Here is a 26,402-nt window from a genome sequence, read left to right as displayed (position 1 = left end):
CTCGAAAATGTTAACATACGGGGGTCGAAATCTAGCTATAATACAGCTTTTTGGATTGTTTCAAAGAAGACGTCTGATGAAAAGCCTAAACAGCGTGTAGTTTTTAATTTTGGACCTTTGAATGAAAAAATAATATCAATAAGCTTTTTACTCCCCATTATAACAGAAAAATCAGATCAAGTAGGAAACTTTAATTATTAACCAATCATAGATTACCAGTTAAGATTTCATCAAATTTTGGTTCACCCCGACGACCTACATAAAACAGCGTTATCTACTTAATAACGGAGGAAGTACTTAAAATTTACCAAAACGACAAAAATTCATTATCAAATACAAGTACGCAATAAAAAATCCATATGGATCGATGTAGATTTTGTTCCAAAACGCAACATACATGAAAAAATTGAATCTACATCTGACATAAATAGATATAGTTTAACATGGATGTGGCGTGTTAGAACTGAATCCATATCGATCGATATTGATTTTTTTCGTTGGGTACATACTTGCAGTGTGAGGTGCTCATAATTTTCATATGGAATACGACAGCCAAATAAAGTACAAAGTATATTGATCCTAAATAAGTAAAATAATGTTGTGTTGTATTGCATATTTAAAAACTTAACGTATTTTTAAAAAAGTTGTACTTTAGCTTCATAAGAATTGAAAAAAATATCTTACTTTAACAAAGAAGCATGACATACTATAAGTATAAATACACAAAATATTTTATGTAACCCTTTACGCACTTTTTAAATACACTATTATGTATATACAATTGACAGCGGAAACAACTAATATTTACATTTGAACACACAACCAAAGGTGTTAAAAACTTTTTTTTTCTTTAACTACAGCTTATGTCTTGTAATATTCAACTCAATAAACTACACGACATTGCTTGTGATGGGAAACATACTTTACCTTTTAAATGAAGTATCGTCACAAGGAGGAGAAGATAGACGATTTCATGACTGTACAATTAAAATTAATGTAATGGATGTAGTGTAATAAGGCATTTTTTCTCGTACAAAAATTTATAGAACACTGCGTATACTATTTTATTTCATTCAATTTTTAATTTATTTTTATACTAGAAAATAATTCATCAGAATAAGTTAAGTACATCACATTATATTTAATAAATATGCGCAATCAATCACGCGCAGAACGCTAGATAATTTATGTGCAAGGATTATTAGCAAATGCGTAGAATCATGAGTGTGCAGTGAGGTAACGCAGATAACGGCGGCGAATTATCTGCCAACCACCAATAAAACGCACTGACGAGCAAGGAGAATTACCCTTCTCCAGCGAGCCTGGGATGCGGAAATCCGCTGCTTACCCAGACCTAGACTCTCCCATGAACCGGTACAAACTGCGACTCACACACATCGAGAGGACTAAGAATAGAGCACTAAGGCCAACAAAGCTAATAAGCGTAAGTCTACCGTGTATCATTAACTCAAATAGCCCTGGATTTTCTAAGGTTAGTTACGGCGTTCCTTAGGTGAAGCACCTGGGTCGATCACTTGAACAGTGCTTAAGACACTTAAGGACCTCAAGAACGACCTCAATAACCCAACGTGACCTTTTCGTGATAGGTATAGAGCCCGTTACTAATACTCCGTAGCTGTGCTAATAATCATATACTCTAACCATTTGTGAGTAGAAGAAAATTTAAGTGCGGGAACTTTTAAAATCATTTCGTTCTATACACAACATAATTCACAGTTTGTGTGGGCAATTTGAATTCAGAACAAAAATTCATTTTGATGTTTAAGCACCAACTTTGAACTGATTCTGGTTTCTCAATTTTTTCAAAAAGAATAAGTAAAATTATTAAATATTCTACAGTTGATAAAAAATCTAAATAAAAATAATTAACTCAAGTGGCGATTAAATAAGAAATTTTCTTATTGTATAAATAAATATAAAGTTGAATAAACCTAAAAAAATACTATATTTTGAAGTGTGCTCATTCGTTAAAACTACACCTCTATAGGTGATTGCAAGTCTTTATGTTGCTTTGAGTTTAAAAATTAGTACATTTTAAATTTTGATTTTAATTTCAACAAAAATTCATCTAATCTTTATTTTACATTAAGTGTAACAATTTGTTGATTTAAAAGTTTGATTTTTGTTCAATAAGAGTTTAAGCTTTACCTAAAAAAAAAAAAAAAAAAGTTTTACTAGAAAAAAGAGAAATTTCTATTATGACTATAACTAAAAAAAGGTCTGGATTTACTTTGCACAAAAATTAATAAAATAATAATATAAAATAATCGCTTTAAAGTGCATTGAATTCATTAGCAGAGATAAGTAGATTATTCCACAAGTTAATTCAGACAACCACAAAGACCACTTTTAGATTTTTTTCATCATTTTTGTATTAATAGTAATGGTGACACGAGCAATTCTTATCTCTTACTTTTGCTACTTTGCTTTGCTACTTTACTTTTGCAAAAAAATGTCTGTCTACATCAACATTGATTATATGAAAGAAAAAATAAGTCAGATTGTTATCGATATCGATAAACGTACAAAAAATTTTAATTATCCTGGTGCTGGACAATAATGAGAAAAAAGTATTTTGAATTTGAAAATTTCAAAGTTACTATTAAAAAGGTATGAGAATATAAAACTGTTATTGCTAGAACTCTTAAGATGTTAACAGGACTAGGATTAGATTTAAATTTATGAAATTATATTCACAACACACCAGTTGGTTAGAGCGTTATAAAATTTTAAATAAAAAAAAATTTTTCCGTGTTATTCAAGTAACAAACTAAAAATTTGCGATAAGGTACCTTTAACTTTAATATCAAGAGGTCAAAATTGTTTAGGATTCGTTTTATCACTGTGAACAGTATATTTTACGGTGGATATGAAAAAAAAAAAAAACTTTTTTTGGCTCTCTCATATACTTATAGTAAATATTACGTAGTCCGTGACTTCCGTTGTGAACGTGAGAGTGAGCGAACGTGTCAAGTGATCGGACAAAAGAAAAAACCTTTAAACCCAAGATTAAACAAAAATAAAGGCGCGAAAAAGTTGACGAAGCGAAGGAATAGCAGTAGAGGAAGTGTAAAGTGGATAAATAAACTAAAGTAGAGATCAGTGAGGAAGTGCTGGGAAAAGAGATCGAACCACATGCAGGTGGACAAGCAGTTGGTGAAGAAACTAAGGAAAACAATGAAAGATAAAGAAAACGAGAAAGTGAGTGGGACAGTAAAAGTTGAGGAATTAAAAAGGTGGGAGTAGTATTTCGTGCCATGCCAAAATATAAAGGTGCAGTCAAGTTGGTCAGAAAACGTGAGGTTAGAAAAGAAGATAAAAAAAAGGATTGGCACGGCTGCTTAAGAAAAAAAAAGAAGAAAAGAGTTGCAATCTAAATATATCGATAAAAAAGATATCTGACCCTCCAGCAGTCGATAAATAGAAAAGGTTAAGAGTGGTCGAACATCAATTGGTTAAGAAAGATTATTACCATGTGCTCTTTCACGATCGCCAAGGAAGTTCGCTAACTGATCGATCACGTCAATAAGGCAAATAACTTGTTTGCCGACGACGGTAAGAAAAGGTTTTTTGCAACAAAAAATCTAAAAAATTTTTTTTAATTCGAGAATAAGCTGAATCATCAGGTAAACAAGGTAATACAAATGTGAATACGGTGAGCTATACAAGTATAAAACTGAAAGATCAGATGCTGCGGAACTTTTACAAAGAATATCAGGAGAATAAGAAATTAAACGGAAACATGAACAGGATGAAAAAAAAAATTAGAAAACTTGATAAGTATCTTGGAAAGGAGAGAAGAGGAATGGAAAAAGGAAAAGCAGATGTGGAGAAATGAGGGGCAGCAGTGAATAGAAGAAAAGAAGGACCTGGAACAGAGAGTAAGCAAGTTGGAATGGGAAAAAATGGGAGAGAAAGAAAAGAAGGCATAATATTGTTATAAAAAGTGCAAATATTAAAAAAGAGAATTTTAAAAAATGTTTAAGAATTAATTAAACAAAAAATTAAAGTAAAAGTCAGGTTGGAGAAAGCGAGAGAGATAAAAGTACGCGCAGGATAAAGGGAGAGAAAGTTAGTTGGAGAACAGAGAAACGAAAGAAGAGGTTATGAAGAATAAAAGAAATTTAGAAAGAGGAGTTTATATAGAAACTCATCTGACAGAGAAAGAAAGAGAGATTCAAAAAATAATTATTTGGTAAATCAAAAGAGCAGAGAAGCAAAAGAAAAATCAATTATAGCTAGATACATGAAGATGTTGTTAGATGTCATGTGGCTCAGATATGACAAGTGGAAGAGAGACTTCATTGGAGAGAGAGAGAGAGAAAGAGAAAGAGAGAGAGAGAGAGAACATATTCAAGAATGAAGAAAACAAGAAAATACAGAGAGGGGAGAGAAAAGAAAAAGTGTTTGTGCATGGAATGTTGCGGGAGTTTTTAATAAGGACAACGAAGTGTGCAAATATTTAAGTCAGTTTGATGATATAATCTTAATGGAGACGTGGGTAGAAAAGGACAAGTGGCCAGGTCATTTGTCAACGAGTTATGAATATAAATATATAGCAGCGAGAAGAGAGCATGCAAAAGGTAGGGCAAAGGAAGAAATAATAATAGAAGTTAATAAAAAGCGAAAAGTAGGAATTTTGAAACTTGGAGCGAAAATATCGTAAGTCAAGAGATATAAGAAAGAGATCAGCATTGGAGAATACTAGGAGTATATAATCAAAATGTAAAAAGAACGATGGAAATTATAAAAGAGAAAATTAAAACGAAGGGAAGGAGAAAAGTACTACTCATAGGAGATTGGAACGCAAGAACCGGATGAAAATGAGGATGGATTAATGAGATGGAGTGGGAAAGCAAAGAAGTTATCAAAGAAAGTCAAAGGATAAGAAAATAAACGAGAAAAGAAGAAGGTTAATATAGAAAATATCAAAAGGAGGGTGGTGCATAGTGAATGGACCAAAAAGTGAAGAAATAGAGTTTACATATGTTGGTAGCAGAGGGAAATCGGTTATAGATTACGCAATGGTAAATCAAAAATCTCTAGACATAATAAAGGAATGGAAGATAGGACAGAGAACGGAATCAGAGCATATACCTTTGGAGGTATATCTAGAACAAGAAGTAGAGATAGAAGCAATAGAAGAGGAGAGGATCAGACCGAGAGGGGAGTGGTCTTAGAAATTGATAGATCAGTACGAAGTAACATACAAGGATTGGGTAGGAACAGAAAAGAGGTAGAAGGAAGATGGAGAGAAATAAAAGAAGTGATAGAAACTGCAGTACTTAAGGTTGAAAAATAGGTCAAAGCATAGCAACTGAGAAATATAAGATAGTACGATAAAAAATAGAAAGAGAAGAAAAAGGAGCTACATAGGTTAATGAAACAATTAAGAAAAAAGAAAGTAGAAAGAATTGACTATACAGACCAAAAAAAGAGTATAGGAACTGGTGTGAAGCAAAAAGAAAAATGCTCGAAATGGTGGAAGAGGAAAACAAAAAAAAACGTGGCATCAGAAAGTGAGGTATGAAAGTATATAAAAAAAATTCAGAAAAAACGGAAGGAGTAAGTGAGTAGGGAAATAAAAATAGAAGAGTGGAGAAGGTATTTTACGGAAAAATTAGATGGAAAAAATGAAAAAGGACTCCGACTAGAAGAGGTAAGAAAAGAGGAATACACAGGACCAGGAAGAACTAGATAGAGAAGAATTTAACAGACAGGTTATGTAGTTAAAAACAGGGAAAGCTCCACAGGAAGACAAGACAGAGAATGGAGTATGAAAGTACATACCGTACACAGCTTTTGGGGAACTGTTGAGGAGAGTTTGGACAAAAGAACACATACCAGAGCAGTGAAGAGAAAGAGTGATATGTTTGATTTATTAGAAAGGTGACAAAGAGAAGCTGGAAAACTATAGATAAGTTACATTAACATGTACGGCATATAAAATTTACAGGAGCATATTAAATGAAATGTTGAAAAGAGAAGTTGAAGAAAAATTAGCAGAAAGTCAGTTGGGATTGAGAGAAAGGAGAGAAGTCATAGAAGCAGTATACGTACTGAAATATATTGTAGATGAGAAACCAAGCAAAGCAATAGGAAAGGTTTTTATATGTTTTATAGATTTAATGGAAGCATTCAATCAAGTAGACAGAAAAGTGTTATTAAAAAAGTAAATAGGGATAAAAGTGAACGAAAAATTAAGAGAAAGGGTTATGGATATTTGCACGAAAATCAGAAATGTAGTCAAAATAGAAGAAAACGCGTCAAATAACTTCTGGAAGGAGAGAGGGGTAGGACAGAGATGTCCACTAAGCCTAACGTTGTTAAATGTATACGTGGCACACCTAGAGGAGTTAAGGAAAGGACAAGCACGTAGATGCAGAGATACAAAAATGAAAATTCTAGTATTTGAAAAAAGGAACAATAGATAGAACATGAATGTATGGCAATAATAAATTCAAAGTAAAGGAAATAAGGTATTTAGAATATATATTGCAAAAAAGTGGGATGAATGATGAGCATCTAGAAGAAAAAAGAAGAAAAGCAGTAATAGCGATAAAGAACGCATGGAGCATAAGAGAAAAAACATTGGAGAAGAGTTACACAAAAAGGGGAAAATTATTTAGTGGAGAGATTAGTGGAAACTATGGCATTATTTGGAGCAGAAGTACAGGGTTGGGAAAAAGATAAGAGGCTAGAAAGTCTTTAAAGAAGGTATATAAAGTGGATACAAGGGTAAGATGGTAATACACCAAATTATGTAGTGAAAGAGGAATGTAGAATAGAAATTTTGAGTATAAAAGCGCTGATAAGAGCGTTAAAATCTGAAGAAAGAATTCGCGACCCAGATATAAAAGTAGTAAAGGAATGCATAAGAGAGAAAGGTAAGGAAAAAAAGAAAATAAGAAAAAAATTAAGGAAGTGAGCTCAAGTCTTACGGAAAGAGAATGTAAAAGAAACAAGATATATGAATGCAGTAAAATTCAAGGGAATAAAAGAAAAGATATTGAGGAACAAAGAACAAAAAAAAAAAAAAACAAAAAAAAAAGAGAAAATGGAAAAATTAAAAATACAAGATACAAAAAAGTGTGTAAGTATTTATAAGCAAAGAAAAAGCCAGACTATTTGAAGATAGATAGAAAGTTAATAGCAGCGTTCAGATATGGGAATAAATGTCGAAGAATTTAGAAATAGAGAATATTGGAAAGGGGAGAAAGAGAAAAAGTGTAGTGTGCAAGGAAGAAAAAGACGACCATGTGCATGTGTTGCAGATATGCAGAGAAACGAGAAGCGAGGTAGAAATTGAAAAAATGTTAAATCATAAAGCACAGAATGATAGAAATATTAAGAATAGTAATTAGAAAAAGGAAAGAAGTGGAGAACAACTAAAAAATAAAAGAAATATAAGGATAAAAATAAATAGAAATAAATCAAAGATGAAGACTGAAAGGAAATTATAATAATAAAGAGAGAGAAAAAAGCAATGCGTCAAGTCTGAGATATAAGAAGAAAGAAGAGGATAAAATAAAAAAGATGACTTGAGGGTCAGTGCCTAAGCACACGATCAGTAAGAGCTAATTTTGAGAGTACGAATGAAAACTCCAAAATTCAGGTGTTAGTTTGAGCAACGTTTCGTTGGTCTTAACGCCAACCTCATCAGGCTCAGTTTATATCGCTAAGACGATCGTTACAGACTCTGTAGTCTGTCTAGAGTCAGAACGGAAGTCTAGTAATTGCAATTATGAAATTATAGAATAAGGTTGTATAAAGTTATCCATGAAATGTAACGGAAGCCCTCTACATTCGAGAGGGATAGAGTATGAAATAAATATAATAATGAAAGTAAAAAAACATTACACTATCCGTAATTTACCAAAATCAAATTGTCGACAGTCCACCCTTCAGAAAGTATTCCTTCTATCTCAAAATACAACTGTATAGCCGCAAAACCGAAAAAAGTTCGAGTTGACACGTGCCACTAGAGACACTTATATTTCCCATTGAAATAACATGGAATTTCGAAATTTCAACTAGATTTAATTTTTTTGACAACTTCAAGTATTGCTCTAGATTTTTACATTAAACTATTGAATGTAATATTAGTTGGACTTAATGTATCAATTTGTTTAGCTTGATATAAGCAAGTTGAAAAAATTCGATTTAGGCCTCCCAAGCTTTTGTATAACAACAAGTCCAGAAAATCAAATTTTTTTCACAAGCTTATTTTGAGAATAAAAAAATTAATTTCTGAAATTTAATTTTCAACGTTAAATGGGATTTAAAAATACAGAAAATACCATACGTGCTCAATAAAATTTAACAAAGTTGAAATTTTGAAACCCGATTCTATTTACGTGGGAAGTCAAAATGTGCCTGGTGGAACATGTTAACTCAAACTTTTCTTGATTCTTAGGTTGTACATTTTTATTCTATGATGCAACAAATAGTTTTTGAAACGGTAGATCATCAAAAAATCGAATTTGGGAAATAACGAACACAGTAATATACGTATATACAGCATGATATGTAACAGTGGCATTTCCCGAGAACCACGTGTAGAGCGATTTTTTCTGACGCGAACCCCGTTGGAATTAATTTTTTAGAGCAAATAGCTTTTAAATGGGAGCCGATTGAAAAAACGTTCCAAACTACCCTTCAATGGGGTTGGAAAGCTATAGCGCGCCCGCATGAACTCGCGACATTGCCACATTGTTATTGGAGCTTAGTCGGTAAGCAGTGAGAACTATATCCATGTGCGCACGCAAGAGCGTCAGCTACTGCTGGTAACTTGAAGGTTGAATATAAAAATTTTTATCTTAAGGTAAATATTGTCTGCTCCTTATGTTGTCAGTTGTTTATCCACGCGCTTACTGTCTTTCTCACTCTCATGTTGAACACAAACATCTTTAAATTTTTATACTTAAGTAATGTTACCTCGAATGAAAGTAAAATACCATATCAGTAGGGATTTCTTCACTCTACACGATAGTATTTTTGCAAAAATAGTCGACCTCTCGGTCAAAAATATTGTTGTTAGGTATGTCTTGCTTACGTTCCCGGGTATGTCGTCTGTACACGATTTAGAACGAGTCCATTCATAAATTGCAATAATCAAGTACCCGGGAAGTTCCCGGGAAGTACCCGCCAAGTACCCGGGAGGTACCCGAGGAAGTGCCCGGGAAGTACCCGAGGAAGTGCCCGCCAAGTTCCCGGTAAGTACCCACCAAGTACCCGGGAAGTACCCGAGGAAGTGCCTGGGAAGTACCCGCCAAGTGTCCGGGAAGTACCCGCCAAGTACCCGGGAAGTGCCCAGAAAGTACCCGCCAAGTGCCCCGGAAGTCCCCGCCAAGTACAATACACTCGGGTACTTCCCGGGTACTTGCCGGGCACTTCCTCGGGTACTTCCCGGGCACTTGGCGGGTACTTCCCGGGCACTTGGCGGGTACTTGATTATTGCAATTTATGAATGGACTCGTTCTAAATCGTGTACAGACGACATACCCGGGAACCTAAGCAAGACATACCTAACAACAATATTTTCGACCGAGAGGTCGACTATTTTTACAAAAATACTATCGTGTAGAGTGAAAAAATCTCTACTGATATGGTATTTTACTTTTATTCGAGGTAACATTACTTAAGTATAAAAATTTAAAGATGTTTTTGTCCAACATGAGAGTGAGAAAGACAGTAAGCGCGTGATGGATAAACAACTGACAACATAAGGAGCAGACAATATTTACCTTAAGGTAAAAATGTTTACATCAAACTTTCAAGTTACCAGCAGTAGCTAACGCTCTTGCGTGCGCACATGGATATAGTTCTCACTGCTTACCGACTAAGCTCCAATAACAATGTGGCAACGTTGCGAGTTCATGCGGGCGCACTTTAGCTTTCCAACCCCATTTAGGGGTAGTTTGGAACGTATTTTCAATCGGCTCCCATTTAAAAGCTATTTGCCCTAAAAAATTAATTCCACCGGGGTTCGCGTCAGAAAAAATCGCTCTACACGCGGTTCTCGGGAAATGCCACCGTTACATATCATGCTGTATATACACTTCCTACCCCATTTTATCTGCTGAAATCCGTATTCCGCAGATTCGTATGCACTTTCTTAAAAATCTATTTAATGTTCTTCTACAATTTTACTTAAATTATTTTAGATTCTCTGACTAAATAATTAATCTCATGATTTTTTTAAGTGAATCCAATTGATTGTGCATAATGATTTATTTCACTGGCCTACTAACTCTGTTTTTAAAATTATTAAGAGCTTATTCAATATCATTAGTGTCAAAGTACCAATTTTATAATCATTAACCATCAAATGAATCAGTGTCTAAACGATAGTAATTCGGCTTTGTCTATTTTTGTTGTTTCATGTATAAAAATAAAAAAGTATATTTTATTAACTATCTGGTGAATGTTAGTAGACCACAACACTCGATTCACGTCTAGTAGACTAAAATCATGCAATGTTACTGCATGTTTTACGTAAGGATAAAAAATAGTCATTTATCTTCAAAATCTCTTTAGAAGTACGAAAAAAGTAGTTTTTATTTTATATGACACCAACTTTTTTTTTAACAATTCATAAAAAAATTAGGATTTTGTTTTTTATTTTTTGTACATATCTTTCCTATGGCAATCATAGAAAATATAAGGCTATCTTTTTCTTTGTTATATAATTTTCTAAAAAATACACTAGTATTTTATACTTCTCTTTATTGTTTATAATAAAAAAATTTTTTTTAATTGCGGACAAAACATTTTTTTGGCAAAAGTTTTTTAATTTCTGTGGAATAAAAAGCTTTGGATGAATTTTTATGTAACACAGGGAATTTATATCATATAACTGATAAAAAAAATCGCATTTTTAACCGTTGTAAAACATTGCATATTTTTTTTGAAATAAATTTTTTAATCTAAAATTACGATGTCTTATTGTGAAATAAGATTAAAAGGTATTGTTGCTAGACTTCCGTGAATACATGATGATTTGATTTAAATAATAAACAATAAACCAAAAGAAATATATGATTTTTTTAGTATTGATGTCTTGGCAACAACGAAACTCATTTCGCAACATAGACAGTTGAAAATAAGTCGACCAATTTTGCATGTTTTTTTTTTTTAAAACGACGATATAGAAAATACAAACTTTAAAAAAAAGTCTAAGTACTCTAGCTTATGTAGACAGAGTTATATGGCTTTTACGTTTTTTGCAATTACGGCTAAACGAATCATCTTTGCAATGCAAAAAAATCCTGTATGTTTGTTCTGTATGTTGTAAATAATGGCATCTATACATATTTGAGGCTTTCATCCGGTCACTGATCAAATCCGCAGGAGATAGCGGTTCTTTCATTACTTTATTATTTTGTAGAACTGCAAATTTGGCTCTTGAATTGCTAAAAAACTGCTAATTATGACCCCAATATGATAAATCGGGTCGAAAAGTGTCATGCTAACTCCATATACGACGCAATCACTTACTTTTGATCAAAAACTTATTGGTTCTTAAAATCAATTATAAGATCTGAAAATTCAATAAAGAAAAATTGGAATCGAACTACAATCGATACTTACAGGGATCTAAAATGTCAGTTTTACCATAGTGATTTCCTCGAGTTTGCTTTGACAGTATTTTCCATGTTTTCTTTATTGTTTTTTAAAGAACAGATTGATAACAAGCAAAACCTAAGATTATATACCCCAGACAATATCGTTATTTATTACTCTACTAAGTTTAGAGTAAACTTTTAATAACAGAATAAAAAGTTTTTGCACTGACTATTTTTTTATTCGGTGCAAAAATTTGATTTTGGGTTTTGCTAATTCAACATCCGTTATTTGATAACAACAGAAAAAACTGTAAAAGTTACTAACACAGGCAGATGGCGAAATAGGCATCAATTCATATTTTACAGCATCTCTGATGTAATTAAATTACTTGTGCTATGATAATACGTACAAATGGAAAGGACGTAAACTCAATTAAATTAAGCCTATTCAATTTAATTTTTAAAAAAATTTTTCTAAGACCTTTTCGTTCAGCAAAGCAGCTAGCTTCGGCTTCATTCAAGATCACCGTATCCTTTAATATGTTCGTCTTGTTTAAAAGCATAAGTAGTAGTAGGATCTACTACACTTAATAAATTGTTTCTTATTTCACTGGCATTTTTGGTTTTTTTTTAACAAAATAAACTAGATACTTAATACATTTGTGCGCCAACCCCTGAAATATTAAATCCTAAATTTTTTTTACAATTTCTCAAAAAATTTAACAAATTAATAATTTTTTATTTTATTTTTTTATCTCTATGCAATGATATAACATACTATTATTTAATTTTTAACTTTATTATCTCAAAATTTGATTTTGAAGTGTGACATTCCGTGTCATATACGTAATATAAATAACTTGGAAACATAGTTCCGTTCTTAAATTATAAAAAGCGAATGTTCAGCGATCTTCAAACAATCTTTGTTTCTTGTTATAAGAAACGAAAGTGTGTTTTTAGGGCTATCTTAGCCATGTAGTTATTAAGATATTTTAAATAAAAAATAAACATTGTAACACGGATTGATATAGAAAAAAATGTTATGACCAAAAAATTACACACCTTAGTAATAGTTGAAAAATCGAAAAAAAAAAAAAAAATATTTCGATGGTTTAAGTACTGCGGATTTATGTGAACTACCGATTGTCATCTGTATTTATACTCATTATAGGGAAAATCATAATTTTTCGACGTAAAAATAAAAACTTTGGTTAGATTTGTAAGATTAGTGCATTTTTACCATGAAAATGAAATGTATAACGCTCTATCGGTAATGCTACAAACTTCCGATACTCCTGGTCCCACTTCACCACCCTGCTGTAAGGCTACATCGAACCTCCTTAATCTGATTTCCATAGGGAGACATTGAGTAAGTTATTTCTTATACATAGAAACACATCAGAAAAGTTTATTCTCATTGTTAAACATTATGTAACCATTGGCATTTTAAAGCAAAATATAGTCACATATTATAGGCATGTGGTTGATTAAAAATTTTTTTTTCCAGTTTATCGTTTGATCTACGTATTGTGTGAAAAGAAATTAACATTTTTTTGTATGAAATAGTTTTAAATTACATCTTATTATAAAAAGACTAATTTTTTTCTTTAACTAATCAACAACAATTTCAATATTTTTGATTTCTTTCAAAAAAAATTATATTTATTTAAAAAAATGTAAATGCAAAGAAAAAAAAATAGAAAAATCTTATTAATAAATGCATTATCTACTATAATTACAACGTTTTTTAGCAAATGTAGGATAATGAAATTGTAGGTATGAGGTTCAAGAAGAAAAGTAGACTTTATATACCACAGTCAGATGACTTCCGTTGTGGACACGTAGGAGAGTGGACGTGTAAAAGTGAGCTCCTGAATAAAGCAATAAATAGAAGAAAAAGCAAGGGTAGATAGCTATGATAAAGTCTTTAAAAAGTGGTGAAATACATGAGGACATAATAAACAGTGACAAAAACTGAAAAAGAAAGTGAAACAGGAGGATTATAAAGGATTGAAAAACAGGTAGGACAGAAAACGCGAGAGACGAACAAGACGCCGATGCAAGTCGCAAAACAATAGTGCAATCGGGTGAACAAAGGAAAAAGTTGTATACGAAGGAAAAGGGAGAAAGAAAGAAGTGATAATAATTAAAGAAAAGTGAACAGTGAATAGTGAAAAAGAGGGCAAACAGGGGTGTAGAAAAAAGTGAGGTTAGGAAACCCAGTAAGAAGGAAGGGCACGGGCAGGGAAAGGTGATTTCTTTTTATCGGTTACCGACAGAGAAAGTAGAGACAGTAGATAAAGAAGTTTTTGACAACCTGGTTACTGGCAGTAGATAAAAAGAATTCCTGAATTACCGGAATTGACACGGTCGGTAAGGAAGATATCTGTAGAGTCGGTAAAATTTTGAAAATGACAGGAAAAAACGCAAATATTAACACGAGGAGTAATACAAACACAAATCCAAAAATCAAAGAACAATCCACCCTGAATTTCCAGAGAGAAAAAGAAAAAAAGGATGAAAGTCAGGATGTTAAAGAACAAAATGATGAGATGAGTAGGATAGAAAAGAGATTAGATAGTATGTTTGAATTGATGGAAAGATTAGAAAAAGGGAAGAAGAATGGAAAGAGGAAAGAAGCAGGTGGTGAAAAGAAAGACTAGAGTGGATAGAAGAGAAGAAAGCTATTGAAGAAAGGATCAACAGATTAGAATGGGAATTAGAAAAAATGAAAGGGAGAAGAGAAGACAGAACATTGTCATTAAAGGTGCAATTATAGAAAAAGAAAATATAAAAAAGAAGGTGGAAGAGTTTGTGGAACAGAAAATCAATGTCAATGTAAAAGTGAAAAATGCTACTGAAATAGTGGTAAAGAAAGGAAAAAGTGATATGAAAATGGTAGTAGTAGAATTGGAAAGCAAGGAAATGAAAGACAGTATCATGATGAACAAGAAGAAGCTTGAAAAAGGAATATATATTGAAAACGATTTGACACGAAAAGAAAGAGAAATACAAAGATTGATATTAGATAAATCAAAGGAACAAAGAAACGAAGGAAAAACCACAAAAATTGGCTATATGAAATTGATGATTGACGATAAGTGGTATAGATACAACGAATGGAAGGGAAATTTCCTAGAAGAAAGAAGAAGGATACAGGGGAAAATAACAGGAAGATCGCAAGAATGAAGAGGACAAGAAGGGAATGAGGAGAGGGAGCTGGAGGAGGAGAAAAAAAAAAGTGTAAATATATGCGATTGGAACATAGCAGGAGTGTTAAATAAGGACGTGGAAGTATGGGAATATTTAAATAATTTTGATATTATAATGTTAGTAGAAACATGGTTCGAGAAAAATAAATGGGAAGATATAGAAAGTAAGATGTCGAAAAAGTATGAATGGAAATTTGTTGCAGCAAAAAGAGAACACAAAAAAGGTAGAGCGAAAGGAGGAATAATTACAGGAATTAATAAGAAGTTAGAAATTAAAAATTACGAGGAATTGAGTGGTAACATAGTAAAACAAGAAATTAAATATGGCGAACGAGAGTGGACATTTGTAGGAGTATATTGCCAAGACGTGGCAAAGACAATGGAAATTATAAAAGAAAAAATAGGAACGCAGGAAAAAGGTGGTATTATACTGGCAGGAGATTGGAATGCGAGGACTGGCAGGGAAGGTGGATGGGTCAGTGAGATGGAGATTGGAAGCAAGGAAGTTAGTAACAGGAAATCAAAAGATGAAACAATCAACGAGGAAGGAAGAAGGTTAATTAAGGAAATAACAGAAGAAGGATGGGGTATAGTTAACGGACAAAAAGGAGAAGAAGGAAACTACACGTACATTGGCAGCAGAGGTGAGTCAGTAATAGATTATGTTATAAGTAATCAAGAAGCGTTAGATCAGATAAAAGAATTAAAAATAGGACAAAGAACAGAGTCAGATCACATGCCATTAAAAATATACTTAGAAAATGAAATAGAGATGGTAGAAGATAGGGGAAAGGAAGAAAAGGAAATTTCAAGAAGAGAATGGACGCAAGAATTGATAGACCAATACCAGGAGAGGTGCGAAGGATGGAATTGGAAAGAGATACAAGTAGAAAGAAGTTGGGAAGAAATAAAAGAAGCAATAGAAGCAGCAGTACCAAAAACTAAAAAACAGTCTAAGGTATGGAGGTTGGGAGAAAGAAAGTGGTATGACAAAGAATGGAAAACAAAAAAGAAGGAGCTGAGAAAAATAATGAAGCTATGGAGAAAAAAGAAAGTGGATGGAAACTATCTAATTAACAAAAAGAGAGAGTATAGAAATTGGTGCGAGGCGAAAAGAAAAAGGTATGAAATAACGGAGGAAAGAAATATAAAGGTCGCAAAATCAGAAAGGGAAATTTGGAATTATATAAATAGATATAGAAAGAAGAAAGCAGGCGTTAATAATAAGACAGAAATTGAAAAATGGAGAAGGCATTTTATGAGGAAACTAGGCGGTAAGGATGAAAAAGCTATGATGATAAAAAAGGTGGAAGAAGAGAATGCAAGAATAGAGAAAAGTACACAGGACCAAGAAGAATTAAGCAAAGAAGAGTTCAAGAGGTTAATAAATAGGTTAAAACCGAGGAAGGCACCAGGAGATGACAAACTAGAAAACGAAATATGGAAATATATGCCAAAAGAGGTGGATGCAGCGCTATGGGAATTGATGAAGAAAGTATGGGAAGAAGGAAGGATTCCAGTACAATGGAGAAGAGGAGTGATATGCACAATTTATAAAGGAGGTGATAAAGAAGAGCTGGATAATTTCAGAGGGGTAACTTTGACATGCACGGCATATAAAATATACGCGAGTATGTTAAATGAATTATTAAAAAAAGAGATTGAACAAAAATTAGCAGAAAGTCAATTTGGATTCAGAGAAGGAAGAGGAGTGATGGAAGCAATTTATACGCTGAAGCACATAGTGGAAGACAAATTAAGTAAACCAAAAGGAAAAATATTCGCATGCTTCATTGATTTAAAAGAGGCATTTTACAGAGTAGATAGAACGGTTTTAAAGGAAAGATTGCAAGATATGGAGGTGAGTAAAATATTGATAAGTAGAATTATGGATATATACAAAGAAACTATAAATATAGTAAAGGTAGGAGATGAAATATCAGATGAATTTTGGACAGAGAGAGGAGTAAGGCAAGGCTGTCCATTGAGCCCAACATTATTTAATGTGTACCTAGCGGATCTAGAAGAGGAAATGAGAAAAGGGCAAGTAGGAGGATGCAGAATAGGAAATGAAAAAATATGGAGTTTATCCTACGCTGATGACATAGTTTTAATAGCAGACAGAGAAGAAGAGCTAAAAGATAGAAAGAACTAGAAGAAGTGACAGAAATTAGATATCTGGGATATATTTTACAAAAAAATGGTAGTAATGAAAGGCATTTGGAAGAAAGGAAGAGAAAGGCTATAATGGCGATGAAAAGCGCTTGGAGTATAGGTGAGAGGATATTTAAGTATAGTTATCAAAGAAGGAAGAAGTTATTTGTGGCATTAGTGGAGAGTATAGCGTTATTCGGAGCAGAAGTATGGGGCTGGGAAGAAGATGAGAGATTGGAAAGTATACAAAGAAAATATGTTAAGTGGTTATTGGAATTAGACAGGAATACACCAAATTATTTAGTTGAAGAAGAATGTAAATTGGAAAGCATGAAAATGAAGGCGCTAAGAAGAGCAATAAAATTTGAAGAAAAGATTAGGGACTCAAAAATTAAATTAGCAAAAGAAGGCATAAGAGAAAAAGATAAAGATAAAGAAAGAGAAAACATAGGAAGAGTAGCAAAAAAGAGAATGGAAATATTAAAGGAAGAAGAAGTAACAGAAACAAGATACATGAGAGGGACAGAATTCAAAGAGCAAGTAAGATTTAAGATAATAGAGAGTAGAAGAAGAAAGGAGAAAGAAAAAAGATTAGAAAAGATAAAAAACTCAAGATATAATAAGATATACAAGGACATAATAACAGAGGATGAACCAGAATATCTGAAGATGGAAATACCAATAAAAGATAGAAAATTAATGGCAAGATTTAGATGTGGTAATGAATGTAAAAGCAGAGAACATTGGAAGGAAGAAGAAGAAAGGAAATGTAGATTATGCAAGGAAGAGGAGGAAAATCATACACACATACTGAAGAGATGCGAAAAAACAAGGAGCGAAAAAGTAATAGAAGATATACTTGATAAGAGCGCAAAGGAAATAGAAATATTGAGAAGAGTAGTTAGGAAAAGAAAAGAAGGGGAGAGTTCCTGAGAGTGCCAAGAGAAATAGGATGAAGAAATCAAGAAGGAAGAAGGGAAGGATATGAGAAGAGAGAAGAGCGAAGAGAAAGGATCAAGAAAAACAGTGTTAAGTGTAAAATGAAGTGTAAATATACTTTCAAAAAGACTGTAGTATTTAAGATTTAATTTATTTTATTGCAGTGGCTATATGGACAGTATATTTTTTTTTTGTTGTTTTTTTAAAGTTTCTAATTTTATATAAAAGAAAAAGTGACTAATTGTTTCAGTATTATTAATAGATTTCATTTTATTTTATTTCTAGTTAAATTTAAACATAAATATTAATATGAATTTTAAATTAGTAGCAAATTATCTTTGAAAAGTTTTAGGTTTATAATATTATCTAAAAGTAAGAGTGACTAATTATTTCAGTATTATTAATAGATTTCATTTTATTTCATTTGTAGTTAAATTTGAATATAAATATTAATATGAATTTCAAATTAGATTCAAATTATCTTTGAAAAGTTTTTTTTTTAAATTTATTATATGTTTTTGTTTACTTACTAATAAGAATAGGTTATGTAACTTGAAAATCATGAATGAAAATGTAAAACATATGTAAAAGGAATGTGCAAAGATAACGATAAGAAATGTAACGGAAGCCCTCCAAACCCGAAAGGGACGGAGTATGAAATAAATAAAATAAATTTAAAAAAATACCACAGTCAGATAAAAATTAAAAATATTTAAATACAAATGGTGTTATTTGATGATTTACATAAAACGTTAATGAGTAAATAACAAAATTTGAAAAAAAAGTTTTATATTTGACTTTGGTAACTGACTGTATTAAAAAACAAGAATTCTTAAGATTACATCTTGTTTAACAAACGTTACTTATTTGTATGATACATATCGATTGTTACGTACGATAGCATACAGCTAAGCGTCTGTGCGCCCCTTTCGGCCTGGGCTCTATAAAGTAGGAGAATAGAGAAAAGAAGCTAAAGGGAAAGAAGAGCCAATCAGGGGACAGCTAGTTGGAGATATTAGCTAGAGACACAAGAGCGAGGAAACCAGATCCATAAGAGCAAAACACGCAGTACTTCTCTCACAGATAAGAAGTTCTTGTAATGTAACTTAGCCACAAACTATGCCTTTATTTATTTACGAATCGAGAAACCCTCGTAACATTCTAAATCAGTTGACGATTACCTTACCTATGAGAAATGATTACGTAACAGATAATTCTAATTTGATAAAATGACTCATACCAGTAGAATTTTAATTAAACAACAGCAGTTGTGCACTTGTATTAAAATAGGCAAATCCATATTAAATTTTGTTAAAATAAGATTTTTGTGTAAAAAAAATACGTAACAATTCTTACTACACCTAAAAGTAAGCGCCTGGAGTCATGATTTATTATAACTAATACATTTTTATCGAATGTAACTCTCAAAATAAAGAATTCTGGAAGACGAAAATTGTCGCAACTAATAACTATTACAGAAACTAAGTAATATTACTAAGTGTCTAGACATTATCAGTAGCGTGCAGCTCGTAATTCTGTATTCACCCTAAACTTCTGTACTTTTCGGTCATTGTTGCTATGTAACACTCGAAATTAATTATTCCGGATGACAAAAATTGTCGAAACTCATACTATTATATGTACCTAATAATATCAGTGGCGTGCAGCTTGTGATATCAGATTTAGTTAAAATGTAGCTATTTTTCAGTCTTTAATTTTAATAATAAATTCAATAAATAATAAGTTTTGGAAGACTTAAAGTGCTTTATTTGTTGTGCGTTCTTATCGATAATTCGGTTTTTCCTGCCATCTCCGGTGACGTACAGCTCTTTTAATTAGAATCTCTTGAAATGTTGGTTCGTCACGGTGATTTCCACAACGAAATATTTAATATATTAAGATTTTAAGGGCAGAACATATACATTTTTAGTTATTTTATGTCTCTAGCACTAAGGACATAGTTTTGGTATTGATGATTTTTCGATTTTTAAGCCATTTGTACGTGCGTATACAGCTTATTTTAACTTTGTTGGGTTATTAGGTTATATGGGTCATTGGTATATCGTGATGTTATCGTAGCAATGAGTTTTTATTTAATGGTTTTCATGATTTATTGTGTAGATAGAGACTAACCTTGATTTTTACACACTACTACAATCTTAACTTAATAGTTTTGAAAGCTTGAACGCTTTTCTCCCGCCTTTACGCTTGAATTAATCTTTCAACTCTTATATCTCAATAAGAGTACATTTTTATGATCTAAAAATTGTTGGGTGCCTTCCTCATTACTTGTCAAAGCGTTTAAAGCTTCTTAAATAAAATTTAAAAAAATAAAATAAAATAATTGCATTTTTGTTGCATGCAACGTTGCAATTTTCAGAGTCATAAGGTCGAGAAGAGCGGACTGGGAGGTGTTAGTAATGAAAAAAAATTCCCGTACAATCTTAAAGTTAGGAATCGCCTCATTGTAGCAAAATTATGTGGTTTATGTAATAATACAAACCTCTATTAGTACTCGAATTGAAATTTACAGATTGCATGTATATTTTATTATGAGACATAACAACAAAGGGTACACTTACACAATTTAATTAAACAGTATGTACAATTTATTGTTGAATGGATAAAGTGTATTATTGCAACGACGGCGGGTGACTGACAACTCTAAAAGGCTACAGTACAATGCGGTACGTCTACCAACTGCCTAGAGTACTGTGTCACCAAATTGTCCAAATATTCTTCACCACTAACTGACTCATTTATCCAATAATTAAGGTGGCTCATCGCCCTTGTACGATCCATTTGTGTGACATTAGAATATCACACCTGAAAATATTAAGTAGTAGGCTCAATATATATACTTATAGATACTAATCCACTTGTTTACGTGTTGAGGTTAGCATCCAGTTTCGGACTTTAAACACGTCATATATTTTTTCGCTCGGTAACCTTCGACTTTAACGATTTCATTAAAAAAAAGATTATTTAAGGGGGCTCCTACGACTACTGCTGAGGTCAAAGACAAGCAAAAAATAAAGTTTTGTTTTTCAATAAACAAATATGTCTGAAAATCATTATGATATTTTCTATAACGTATGAAGTGGGAAAAATGATATTTATGTGTGTAGTTTAACTTTGTACGAAAAATTAATTATTGTTTTGACCAGTCTAGTGCATACGAGGGTACACCACCAGACCACCTGTGTTGGTGTAGTATAGCGACGTAATATATAGGTATATGGTATATATATGTCGTGTTTGCATGCCTTTCTGCTATTACTCTACCTCTATAGTGTTTAGTATCTGTATGTCATTAACATCATTTAATTGATAAACAATGGATGACGATCCTTCTAATCCACCTAAAAAAAAGAATACCACGCACATTGAGTCTCAAGAGGATGGAGGAAAGGCAAGTTCATGAAAAAAAGTATGTAACAAAATATGATGAAAAAAAAGGCACTCAAGAGGTTATACCAGGTATGTTTGTAAAGTTAATTCTTGGATGAAATATGAAATGAAGACGTATTAAGTGATGTTAATTGTAAATACAATTATTCGATAAAAATAATGCTAGGTATATACAAACTTCAAGCTATACGAATCTCAACTTTTGGAAAACTCGCACGATTAGGTGAACAAGTACGTCTGCTACCCACGTGACCTCCTGACCTCCCGGACACTATTTATTTATTTCCATCACAAATATCTCGCTAAAATGGTCCTTTATCCACAATTTTTAATACAGCATATTACAGAGGAAGACTTCATCTACAAAACGTATATATTCAGTCTGCTGGGACATTTAATTTAGGTTTATTATAAACGAAAACAAATTGTTTTTCACGCTGCCCCATAGGAACACGTGCTAATAGTTACGACTTTGAGCTCGGATTTCTCAAAATTTTGACCCATTCGAAATATAATTTAGACCACCATTAAATTCAGTAGACTTTTATTTACAAGAAATAATATATCTCTGTTTGGGGACTTTCGTGAAGGAGCCCCCTTAAACAAACCGCTCCTAGTTTATGTACAACAACTTATTTAAATTCAAACGCTAGTCACAGTCCGTGTTTTCCCCCATGCGTACTGCAACCGGTCAGTCACCTAGTCGCAAGAGAGGGGTACAGATGGGAGCGCTGAGCTGCCGCCGGTTGTTACAATGCGATATTCTTAATTTTGTTTTAGCTTTCTTTTCATTAAAATTGATAAAGTGCTCTGGTAGTATGATGCAGATGTATATGAAAATGATACAAAAATTTTTTCGCAATAAAAAAACCTAAGGTAAAGTACCCTGTATTTGGACAAAAGTGTTGTTAGGACCTATATCCGGACAGCAGCGATAATTACATAATTTTTTTACAATTTCTGAATGAAAAAATTTATTTGTAATCTACAGTATCAAATTGATTTAGGATAGTACAACATACGTCGAATTAATTTGATAATTCATTAAAAGAAACGTTTTTTCTTGCAAATCGAGGTTTTTTGTGTTTGGCTGCTGTCCGGAAATTAGATACTACGGTTCAAACTGTGCCCCATATTCGGACACACATAATCCAGCAATTCACTTGCTTACAAGTGCAAAGAAATGGTTATACTACGTAGTAAAATACAATAATAGTTTGTTTTTTGCATTTGTTTAACAAATTAAAGCCATTAAAGTAAAATATAACTGTATATAAAGATCTGCCATAACCTCATTTTCTCAATGTTCACGACTGTCCGGATTATGGTCCCTACGTCGTAACGGGACCTATATTCAGACTATTTAGAAATGCATTGTCCGAATATAGGGGTTTTGAGACTGAATCTTTATAATTATTTTAAACAATGATCACACGGTCACAAAGAATTTTTTTTTTTTGAAGTGACAGAAAAATTACTTTATTATCTATATGTCAACCGTCTTTTTCGCAAAAACAGCTAATTTCCTTGTGAATTTAGAAATAGTGGATTACCTAAAATTATGTGTCCGAATAGAGGGTACTTTACTTTAAATAGTTAGTCCGTTATTGCAAAAAACGTATATTTCTTATATCTCAGCTGCAGAGTAAACTAGATCATTCTTTTTATAAAAATTTTTTTTTTTTTTTTTTTTTTCATGACAAATACAATGCCGTTTGTTGCAAATAAAGATATACAAAATTGACTGAGATGTTTGCAATTGTTTAAGTTGCAAAATACAATTTTTTACAAAAAAACTTCAAAATTGACAGAAATCTAATTTTTCTTTTTCGTTATCATTACATATATCAAATACAACGTTTTTACTCAAACGAAATGTCGATAAACTATCAGTGATGTTTGTAATAACACTTTAAAGTTTTACTTTAGAAAATTAATTAACAGAAAACTAATAATTACTTGCAATTTTACAAATAGCTTTTTGTTGTACAAAATAATATCTATATTTTTTACAATTACATTCAAATTGACTAGATAGTTTTTTACTAAGTCGATCGAAAGGTTTTGGGTATAAAAAATTTTTTTTCGCGCTTTTCCGCCCTTAACGCGTGAACAATTAATAATGTATTTGCAACAGTATCTATTTTATATGAAAATTGGTGACAAAGAGATTGGTAGTAGAAAAGTTTTTCTAAGAGCAATAAAAACGGAGATACAAGCAAAAACGTAAATAAAAAATTGGCAAAAAAAATTTTTTTTTTAAATTGTTGATTAACAAATGAAGCCGTCGGTTGATTTGGACAAAACTATTTTTCCCGTATTCCTGGGAAAATTCTGCAGGGGAATGTCTAATTTTTTCTTAACTGGAAAACATAAGATTAAGGTGGTACTTTTATGAAATAATTATGAATAGAATGGCATGAAATTTTGAGGAATCATTTATTAAGTTACAATACACTACCTCTCAAAATTTCGAAATAGGCTGACAAATATAAACGCAAGAAAATGATAAATGAAAATTAAATTTTAAACATGTGCTTTCATGGCAACTAAGAATTTTTTACTGAAAGTTGTAGCCTAGCTATTTATTTCTTGAACGCAACCAAGTAAAAAACTGACACAATAAAGCTTATGTTATTCCGAATAAAAGAATCACAGGCATACATTTTCGTTTCCTATGTTGAAAGCATGGGTATGCCTTCACGGCTTGTATTTTAAGGTTAAGCGCGAATTTTAGATAATCATTCCTACGAACTTCTATATCGTATATTATGATCTAAAATTTTGAATCAGCACCTAATTTGCCTCAATAAGCGGTATTAACAAATAATCGTTTAAAATTTAAGCAGCATTAATAAATATCAACTTGTCAGTCGCACCATTGACTGGGGAATCATGAAAGAACCACCTTAAATCGTTTTTTTTTGTCTCTGGGCAATGGACTAATAGTAATTAAGTCCTATCCCTGTTGTTGCGGTCCAATAAAAACCAACATAATTTAACAATAGGATTTTTCTATTGGTTTGTTATCGGTATTTGCACCCATAAATCCAGATAAAATTTGTAATGGTCAAAAATGGATTTTTAATGTAACCAAGACATCATTGAACAAAAATAATCACACAAATTCATGTTCTACCATCCGGATGGCAACACCAAATCAGAGGGACTAACGTATTTTTTACAAATTTCTAAAAAAAATTAATAACCAACTTTACTTTCAATCTACATGTACAATACTTTAATCCCCCCCATTTTGAGGTTGCCATCCAGATGGTAGGACATAACTTTGTCAATTTATTTTTTTTTAATCATGTCTTACTTAGATACAATAAATGATACATAAAATCTATTTTTGACCATTTCAGATTTTATTTGGATTAACGGGTGCAAATACCGATAAGAAACCAATAGAAAAATCTCATTGGTTTATATTGGACCGCAACAACAGGGATGGTAACCATCTCTACTTTCATCACTCTATATTTTAGAACAAAAATGCCAGCTTATCAGAGTTATTAATATTATTAAATAACTTAAGACTCTGTACATAATTCATTAATGGTTAGTTTTTATATCAATCACCCAGACATTACATTACTCAGCTATGAGAGGTTAAGTTAAACAGTTTGTAATGCACTTTAATTTATTTTCAACACTTCCACTATTTAATGACAAATTGGAATATATTCGATAAATTATCATTAGCAGAGAAGTATTAAAAAGGGTGATAGTGCAATCATAGAGAGTATACTATTTAAAATTACAAATAAATAATCAAAATAATGCAGAAAAATATTGCATTCATATTTATCAAAAGGTACACAAATACACGAAAAAACTACTTTTTTTGGCCTAGGGCACAGTATCAACAATTTAAAAAATGAAAAAAATGACACAAAACACAATAAAAGTGATCAATATTTGTTTAAAAAATCATGCCCATACAGCAATGAACATGTTTCACGTACAATGGTTCAAAACGCAAGTCAGCTATGCCTTTATAGATGATACCATGCAGCATTATGTGCTACTAAATTTGAATACTAAGTTGGGAAAACTTACTTGTAATTGTCCATACTCATAAAAATCTGAATTAATGATAAAAAATCACATTATCTTTATTCATTTGTTGATATCACTGCTGCAATAGTTAACATTTAATACCAAAAAAATTACAGTAATGCAATAATTTACAAAAAGTTTACCTATAAAAATTTTCAGATCCACCAATAGCCACAAGGCAATACGAATTTGTGAGTTTAGAAAAAACTCCTATTTCGTTATTATTTTCAAATTGAAGACGAACAGCCATGACTTAGGAAAGATTTTTTTAACTGCAGAAACAAGACGTTGAACTAATTTAAGTGTTAATAAAAAAACAGTTCTAACTCGTTCGTGTGCGAGACATCAACATTCTACAGTTGCTGAGAGTTCAGATGTAGTAATAGATCTCTCCAGTTAACAAGAGACGAATTTCGTTCCCCAAGAAACTAACTACCCGCGTCTATAGTGTGGCAGTGAATGAAGGTACAATATATCAGAGATCATAAGCATAGAAGAAATAACGACTGTTCGTTCTTATGTACGGCGCTGAAGCTAAAATACAAGTAGGACACACAAAATCAAACGTGGGCAACTGCCTCCCTCGCACGTTCAAACCGTTGGCAATCGCCGTACACAAGAACGAGCAGTCTATGTTCCTTATATGTTTATGTCAGGACCGACAGAGCAAAGCAGCGATCACTCGTCTACATGAAAGAACTAAGGATTAAGGCCATTTAGGGTGAATTTTTTTAGACTAGTTGCGTTCGAATAAACCGTATTCGTACCCCAATCGCATTTATGTCGGGTCCCCACACATTCTCGACTGTAACGCCATCTCTGAGGTATCAGATATTAAATCAGCGTTGGGCGTTGGGTTAGGCGGATTCAATATCGGAACTTTTTCCCTAGATCGTATATATAGCTATACGATCTGGGAAGAATGTTCCGTCGAGCAGACAGCACAGCAGTGAAGGGGCATTGCCAGAGAAACGCGGTAATTACAAATTTTAATATTAATAACACAAGCGCCTATCACCCAATAACTCGGGCC

At 32.3% G+C, this 26,402-nt stretch overlaps 1 protein-coding gene across 2 annotated transcripts in view; it reads right to left on the bottom strand.

Moving 5' to 3' along the window:
- Window positions 1-25,927, bottom strand: part of eIF6 (eukaryotic translation initiation factor 6) — a 221,775-nt gene extending 195,848 nt beyond the window's left edge. Inside the window, exon 1 of one of the 2 annotated variants that reach the window (XM_089595814.1) lies at window positions 25,513-25,927. In XM_089595814.1, the coding sequence (XP_089451940.1) occupies window positions 25,513-25,619 (107 nt within the window). In that variant the 5' untranslated portion in view covers window positions 25,620-25,927. Of the gene's footprint in view, window positions 1-25,369; window positions 25,445-25,512 lie in introns of those variants that run through there. The other variant, XM_089595815.1, reaches the window with a different exon arrangement.
- Between the last annotated feature and the right edge of the window lie 475 nt (window positions 25,928-26,402).

This window comes from Copidosoma floridanum, unplaced genomic scaffold (assembly GCF_036245765.1).
Source record: "Copidosoma floridanum isolate Cflo_tuat_1 unplaced genomic scaffold, Cflo_Japanese_pri ptg000028l, whole genome shotgun sequence".
NCBI classification, from domain to species: domain Eukaryota; kingdom Metazoa; phylum Arthropoda; class Insecta; order Hymenoptera; family Encyrtidae; genus Copidosoma; species Copidosoma floridanum.
The sequence above is the reverse complement of the archived record's forward strand: the minus strand, read 5'-3'. Positions and strand labels throughout refer to the sequence as shown.